The following is a 7,803-nucleotide window of genomic DNA, read 5'->3' on the forward strand; positions in this document are numbered from 1 at the left end:
TAAGCTGTGGTAGATATAGCTTAGATTTGGGAGTCAGAACTAAAAGTTTGAATAACAGCTCTCCCTCACCCACTGCCACTGTCAGGCTTCCTGCCTTCCTTGCTCACCTTTTGTGGTAGAGTTTAGCTCTGCGTTGCATTGGTCTAGCTTAGCTTTAACTTCCTGGAGCTGCTGATTGGAGGCAGAAGCTGCCAACCTTTCTGACCGGCGTAGGGACACTTCAGAGCCCCCTGACTGCTGTGCCGCTGGCTGCTGTTTGGCTTCCTGCAACAGGGTTTCTAGCTCTTCAATTTTTTCATCCCGCTCCTAAGAGGCAAGCAGAGAGCACAATTCTGTCCAGGATCAGACAAATACCAAAGAACCAGATTATATGAACATAAGCTTTCTAGACATTTCAATTTGACCTTAAGCCTATTAGCACTCTTTTGTGGCAAACTAATCTTGAATTTAAACTCAACAGCTATAAGGCACTAAGGGAAATTAATAAAAGGAGTGAGGTTCAATCTCAGAAATACATAGATAATCAGGAGGTTAGGGGATCTGAGTTCAAGACAAGGCCAGCCTTGAACTGGTCTACAAAGCAAGTTCCCAGGACAGCCAACACTCTGTTACATAGAGAAACCCTGTCTTGAAAAACCAAACCAAACCAAACCAATCAACCAACCAACCAAACAAAAACAAGTGAAAGTAAAAATTTATCTCAGACAACCAACCGATGGAAGTCTGAGTGGCAGTTGGGACTAGTTGGGGTAACCTCACCTGAATCTCTTCTTGGTAAAAACTCGTCAGTGATTCCTTTAGGATCTTTAGTTTCTCCTCATAGGTTTCCTCCAACAGTTCCCTTTGGGTGTCCAAATGCTCGCTGTCAGAAAAGGGTTGTGAGAAGTGAGACAAACACTGGGTCCCAAGCCCCTCTGTCCCCTACCCCAGGAAAGGGGGTCATTCAGCCAGTACCTGCACCACTGCTCCCGTTGTTGCATCTGCTCTATCATCTCGTTGCAAATTTCCTCACGGAGCTGCATCTCCAGCTGCAGTTTTTCCTGTCGTTCTTTTAAAAGTAACATTTTCATGGCTTCCACCACCTGCAGCAGCTCCTAGGAAGAACGTGTGAGAGAGAGCATAAGCAAGCTCCTGCACCAAAAGGCCCCAGTCCACTGGGAACAGCACCCTGTGGAGATGCAGCCATCATGCTGCTATTTTAGAGCTCTTGTATCCTCACCTCCTTGCCATACATGGAGATGTCAGTGTCACTTTCAGGATTGTCATCAAGGCCTGAGTCAGCCTTGTCCCCTTTCTTTAAGCCAGGGGATACCTGAAGACTGTGTTCCTTGATGAGTGAATGCAGGGATGGGATTCCCAGATGCACAGGTGGGGCGTGCACAAGCTAGAGGAGGAAAATGAAACAAACCTTAATTGACTCCTTAACTGGTCCCTAAGAGTTACTTTAAGATTGCCAGGCCTTTTGGGTAGTGGTGGCACACGCCTTTAATCCTAGCACTCTGGAGATTTGAGGCCAGCCTGTTCTACAGGATGAGTTCAGGACAGCCAAAGTTACACAGTGAAACCCTGTCTCAAAAAAAAAAAAAAAAAGAAGAAAAGGACTGACAGTCCAAAGTAAATAGAATCACTATGTCTACAGCTTCTCACCTGGCTAGCCAGAGCTGAGAATTTGGCCATGTGAAGAGTCTCGTCATATGTTGATGCACAGGGATTCACATTGACAATCATACAGGAACGGCCTCGTCCTGTGAAGAAGCCTTGGAACACACGAGTCAACTTGCTGTCCCGGAAAGGAATCAGGTTCTGCTTTGACCTGGCATAGAATCAAATAGCATTGTCAACACAATTACAGCCCTTGAGGGCTATCCAAGCAGCATCCTGAGTGCTGACCTGGAACTGAGCAAATTGCCAGGGCCCAGACCATCCCAGCCTGTGGCTTACCGGTTCTGCTGATTTTGTCTCAGGGCAGCAATACAGCGGCCCAGTGTGTGCAGGGAAGTGTTAATGTTCCCAGCTTCCTTTAGCCGTTCACCACTCTTTTGATCTTTGCAGCGCTCTGAGCCAGCCAAATCACAGAGTGACAGTCTGGAATAAAGCACAAGACCTCAAGGCTCATACGGAACCCACAGCTTATATAGTTCTGGTAAGGGAAGGACCTATCAAAGCTTTTTTTATTCAACGAAGGAAAACAACTAATTCCTTTGAGAAGTTCCCTTTTGCCCCCACTGTCAGGTGGTCAAGATGATCAAATTTGTAAGTGGGAAAACTTACTCACTGATCTTGGGCACTATATCTCCTTCTCCCTGAAGGTGTAAGATTCTGATTGAGAAGATGCTGTGACTGAAAAAGAAAAGAGAAAAATCACTCTAAGTCTTCCATGGTCAGCTGGAGGGCCAAAGATTCCTAGACACTGTTAACTCTCACAACTCACCTACGACTCGAGTGTTGGTTCAGGTGGGTGCTAGCAAAGCTCTGGTTCTTACGGCCCACTTTTAAGAGTTTCCAGGCTTCCTCAACATCTTGAACATGAATCCAATTGAGGTCTGGGGCAAAGAAAGGTGGGAACACTTAGTCCCTTTTCTAGTTTCTCCACATGTCCCTCCAGGTCTCCTGCCAACTTCCTCTACCATTGCATACCTTTCACGTAAGGATTGCCATTTTGATCCTCGCACAGCCGCAGTGTCTGCCTCTTATGCTGATGGCTAGGTGGCTCTAACAGGTCATAAAGCAGTTCGTTGTAGATTTCAAAGAAAGAGATCCAGACAGAGAAGCGAATGTCTGCTGGGACACTTACTGGGGCAGTGTCTGGCTGTGCCCATGAATGACTTGTTTCTGTGAGAAAAACCAATGTGTACATCATTAGCCATGGAGCATTAGTGACCATCTTGCCTTGGTCTATAGGACTTCAAAAGATGAAATTCAGGTTGCAATCACTGATCTGTGCCCCTTACAGCTGTTCAGAGTAGGCAAGTGGTTCCCCACCACTGCCCAGCACAAAGCCCACTCGTGATACACACCATCCAGCTGGCTACTGCTGGTGAACTGACTGCTGGAGGAGAGCCCAGCCACGCCACTGTCAAAGCTGGTGCTCGTGCCTATCCGACTTTCAATATGGCCACGTTTTTTCAAGGTGGACAGCTCCTCCTGAAGGGGCACAGAGAGAAGATAAGCACTAATCTTTCCTGAGATCTGTACTCTATCCCAGCTTCATAAATACTTCACCTCATGGAGGCCTCCAGTCAGCAAGGACAGCTTTTTTATTTCCTCCTGTCGAATCTGCTTGCTGTCTAGCCAAATTACTTCATTGGAGAGTAAGGGCTTCAGATCAGGTGTTGGATGAAGTTGGCCTTGGAGACTATTAAAGATGAGAGCCAGGGACCGGGGCAGGATCCCCCCATCCTTAATAGTACCTGGAATATTATTATTATTATTATTATTATTATTATTATATTATTATTATATTATTAGAGATAGTATCTTTCAGTAAGGTATCAAAAGGCAAAGGGGACCATAAGATGCCTGTTGGAGGATGTTTTTGTGCACTGTGTCATTCAAATGCTGATTTCTGTACCCAGAGATCTAGTTGCAGTTTCGGCTTTGGCACTGTTATTATAAACTCTTGGTATGTTGTAAACATCATTCTCCATCACCTTCTGACTGGTCAAATAAAGGGCTGAATGGCCAATAGCTGTGCTGGAGACAGGACTTCCAAGCCCAGACAGAGGACAGTGACAGAGATAGAGAGTCTTAAGTGGGGACCAAGAGGAGTCACCATCAGGACAGGGATGAAGGAGGAGCAGTCAAACAGATGGCAGGTAACATGCCACGTGGCTGGGAATTAGGCCATGCCAATATCATCCAGTTAGAATAGCTAAGTATCTGCCCAGCTATAGTACCTGAAACTTTTAATATAAAGGTCTCCATGTTATTATTCAGAGCTAGGACAGGCAAACTGTACTTAGCCAGGCGCAGTGGCACACATCTTCTATCTCAGCACTCAGGGAAGCAGAGGCAGGGGGATCTCTTAGAGTTCAAGGCTAGCCTGGTCTACAAAATAAGTCCATAACAGCCCAGGCTATACAGAGAAACCCTGTCTCAAAAAACCGGACTTTTACATATAACATCTGACAACCCTGCTGAAATTACTTACCTTGAATTGTGTAGGTTTTCCCCGAGTTGGTGACACCATATGTGTATATGAGCCAGTTCTGTCCTCTGAGTACATCCTTTACCATCTCCTTCACAGTCAGGTTAAAGAAGGACGCCTGACCCACTTCTGGACCAAATATCTAGAAACAGACGGGTTTCTCAGAGGCCACATGTCAAAGTAGATATATTCCTTCTCTGGCTTTCCTGTTGGACTCCAGCTGTTCCTAAATGCTAAAGACTCTGCCACTCTCTGCTGGTCCCTTTCATCCAAGTTAAATACTTAAGGAGTGCTTTAAGTGTGTTGGACGCTGTGCACACGAGGGGATAATACTGTTGGTTGTATCCTTGGGTTTGGAGATGGATCCCAGTTCCATCTCTACCACTGACGCTCAATAGCTTCAGTAGAATTAACTTCTCTGTAATGTGGACCATAGTATTTATTTTTAATTTTTTTTAATTTAATTTAATTTTTTTTTTTTTTTTTTGGTTTTTTTTTAGACGGGGTTTCTCTGTGTAGCCTTGGCTGTCCTGGACTAGCTCAGTAGACCAGGCTGGCCTTGAACTCACAGAGATCCACCCACCTCTGCTTTCCTGAGTGCTGGGACTGGATTATAGGCGTGCAGCACCACGCCTGGCTAGCCCTTGTATTCTTGCCAAGAGGAGAGGGGTGACAGTAATAACAACCTCAATGGGAATTCATGTACATAGAGTCCCTGACACACTGACCAGCATATAACAAGTTACAGACACACGCATATAAAGAGCTGACACTCTAGGCTGGAGAGTGGCTCAGGGTTCAGAGCACTGGCTGCTCTTCAGGGGACTCGGGTTCAATTCCCAGCACCCACATGGCAGTTCACCACTGTCTGTAACTCCAGTTCCAGGGGATTTGACACCCTCACACAGACACATGCAGGCAAAACAATGCATATAAAATAATAATAAAAAAGGAGAGAGAGAAAAAAAAAAAAAACAAACCTGACAGTCAAGTAGTTTTTTAAAGAAGAAATGAAATTTCCCCTGAGTGTTGGGTCTTCGGTCCTACACCAGTATTCATACCTGGGAAAAGGTGAATTTGTGGGTGGCTTGACCAATTCCCCTCTCATTGCTCTTCAAGGCAAAGGAGTCTTTGGGTGCTTGTAGCAGAAGGGTCTCTGTGTTCTCAATATGGACACAGCCCTGAGAAGATAGAAAGAAGCTGGCAGAGTAAAACACGCATTCCCAGGGAGCCTCTTTTGCCCTATACCAATCTACCTTAAGTCCTTACCTGATCTTCCTGACGGTCCAGCTCAGAAGTTAAGAAGGGTCTGATTCGAAGGAAAACTTTCACCTTCTCTGCAGCGTCTTCAGATGGAGCCTGTAACAGATTCCAGCCAGGCCACAGAGTTCACCTCTGAACAAATGGTTAAACAGCCTAGTTCCTAGGAGGAACTGCATTTCACTTTAAGTGGCCCTGACAGCTGTCCTTTGGTTCCAGAATCATTCTAGCTCACATGAACTGTGTTACCCTTCCCTGTTTCATTACTGCCCTGCAAACCTGGCTTGCTGGACCAATGATCTGAGTTAGAATTGGTTGAGATTTGAAAATAGGCAAGTACCAGGTATGGTGGTGTGTGCTTGTAATCCTAACACCCAGTAGTAGGTGGAGATAGGGGGATTAGAAATTTAAAGCCAGCCTTGACTATAAATACCATCTCAAAGCATGTACATTTATTTATTTATTTATTTTTGTTTGTGAAGGTGTTGGATCTACTGGCATATGGAGTTACAGGCAATTGTGAGCCATTCAACGATGTGTCCTGAAGCTAACTTGGGTCCTCTGGAAGAGCAGAAAGGGCTCTTGACCCTGAGCCATCTCTCCAGCTCTGATCAATAAAATTTTTTTCAAAGCTCAGTAATGAGAATTGAGTTAATAAAATGGCTCAGCTTGCTGAACAGGCTTGCCAACTTGAGTTTAATCACAGGAATCCACATAAAGACATGAGTCTGACTTCCACATGTGTGTATCCCCTTCACATATGCATACATACAATAGTAGACACACCTGAATTTGAGCTCAATTTCATCATGTAGTAATTAGGAGATCATGAACAAGTTCTGAGTGACTCATCTGAAGGATGAAGTTGAACAGCAACCGCTCCACTTATTCAGCAGATACTTAAGAGAATATCTCTGCATGCCCAAGGACACTGACTTTTAACTAGGGAAAAGCTATTGCATTAGTGCATAAAGGCCAGAAACTGTGCTAAACATCTTGCCAAGTACAGGGCAGCCCCCTCCAACAAGATTTGGCTTCAAACATCAACAGTGCTAAAACTGAGAATCATTGGTCTTGCAAAAGAAAGGCTAAAGAAATGACAGCTATGATTATTACTGAAACAATTCCATTCTACCTGCTTAAGGCCACCATGATTCCCTGAAAATAATTGTATGTGGTGCTGGTATCTGAACCTAGGACACACCAAACATACACTCTCATAGCCTCCACCCTTGTACCTCTTATTTAATATATATAAACAGCCTGTATACTAGAGAAATAAGATTATTTGTCATCAATTTACTGAAAGCATTATGCACTTGGGTATTGTATTTCATGAATACAATGCCAATAATAACCTTATGGACACAGACTATTTTTTACTTTGCCCTCTTTTTTGTTTTTTTTTTCAAGGTTTCTCTGTGTAGTTCTGGTTTTCCTAGAACTCACTTTGTAGACCAGGTTGGCCTTGAACTCACAGAGATCTGCCTGCTTCAGCCTCCCAAACGCTGGGGTTAAAGGCATGCACCACAATGCCTGGCTTGGCGCTTAGTTTTAAATTTTGATCTTCCATTTACTTAGGATTACTGGCCTTTGATCTCATACTACCTTGTACAAAGAACTATTAAGCCCCTAAGAACTTTCTGCCCCGAAGTCACTCAACTCCTTTACCTGTTTGTCCTCCAGAGAGGTGGAGATGACAGAGCAGTCTGACAACAGGTCCTTTCGGATCACAGACCTCAGATCCGCAGCTGTGGATTCAAACATGGGGGAGACTACAACATCTTCATCAGACAGTAAGCCCACCGGCGGAGAAAGGATCCCATGAGACATGACAAGCACAGCCTATGTCTGAAAACAGACAAGCGTAGATGGGAGAAGAACGTTAACGCCCAGAAACTGCAAACCTGTAGGCTAAAAACAACCCCCCCGGGCGGGATGCCCTTGCTTAGGACGCTCGGTCACGACTCTACACCATTAACAGCCAACGGGAAGAGGATGAGAAGGACTAAAACAATTCAGCCCGGGGCAGTATTTCTGAAGATTTGCGGCGCTAGAGGGAGAAGGCCACGCTCCACACAGGCTGTCTACGGGCCCGCCGGGGCAAGTGTGCTTCAGCTCCCTGGGGCACTTTTCCAACCTTCAGGGCCTGTGGCACGCAGGAAAGGGCCGACAGCCGGAGCTCCGGCCCAGTCGCACTCACCCGAAGACGGGATGCCTCCCTGCTCTCCGATGCCAGCTCCCACCCAGCTGCAGAACCGCGACTCCCGCGGCCGGAGAACGCGACTCCGCCCACGAGGACCAGCTTTGTTCCCCGTACAATGTTTTAAATTGCGCGCTGAGCTCGTCCGGCCAATCACAGAGCGAAGCCTGAAGCAACCAATCACTAAAGGGGG

At 45.7% G+C, this 7,803-nt stretch overlaps 1 protein-coding gene and 1 long non-coding RNA gene across 2 annotated transcripts in view; one reads left to right on the forward strand and one right to left on the reverse strand.

Moving 5' to 3' along the window:
* The window catches only part of LOC129689984 (uncharacterized), a 7,177-nt gene extending 1,140 nt beyond the window's left edge, over positions 1-6,037 (forward strand). Inside the window, exons 2-4 of the long non-coding RNA XR_008722215.1 lie at positions 2,053-2,143; positions 2,310-2,454; positions 5,890-6,037. This is a non-coding gene — a long non-coding RNA (uncharacterized LOC129689984). The remainder of the gene's footprint in view (positions 1-2,052; positions 2,144-2,309; positions 2,455-5,889) is intronic.
* The window catches only part of Kif20a (kinesin family member 20A), a 9,082-nt gene extending 1,344 nt beyond the window's left edge, over positions 1-7,738 (reverse strand). Inside the window, exons 1-16 of the mRNA XM_055625461.1 lie at positions 7,611-7,738; positions 7,079-7,258; positions 5,417-5,506; positions 5,209-5,328; positions 4,151-4,289; positions 3,223-3,410; positions 3,018-3,144; positions 2,638-2,832; positions 2,432-2,543; positions 2,272-2,340; positions 1,942-2,085; positions 1,648-1,813; positions 1,220-1,384; positions 955-1,094; positions 760-862; positions 108-306 (exon numbers count right to left, since the gene is read on the reverse strand). Coding sequence (XP_055481436.1) covers positions 108-306; positions 760-862; positions 955-1,094; positions 1,220-1,384; positions 1,648-1,813; positions 1,942-2,085; positions 2,272-2,340; positions 2,432-2,543; positions 2,638-2,832; positions 3,018-3,144; positions 3,223-3,410; positions 4,151-4,289; positions 5,209-5,328; positions 5,417-5,506; positions 7,079-7,240 — 2,119 coding nt within the window. The 5' untranslated portion in view covers positions 7,241-7,258; positions 7,611-7,738. The remainder of the gene's footprint in view (positions 1-107; positions 307-759; positions 863-954; positions 1,095-1,219; positions 1,385-1,647; positions 1,814-1,941; positions 2,086-2,271; positions 2,341-2,431; positions 2,544-2,637; positions 2,833-3,017; positions 3,145-3,222; positions 3,411-4,150; positions 4,290-5,208; positions 5,329-5,416; positions 5,507-7,078; positions 7,259-7,610) is intronic.
* Positions 7,739-7,803: the final 65 nt, after the last annotated feature.

This window comes from Psammomys obesus, unplaced genomic scaffold, assembly GCF_907164565.1.
Source record: "Psammomys obesus unplaced genomic scaffold, mPsaObe1.curated_primary_1811, whole genome shotgun sequence".
In the NCBI taxonomy this organism is placed as follows: Eukaryota; Metazoa; Chordata; class Mammalia; order Rodentia; family Muridae; genus Psammomys; species Psammomys obesus.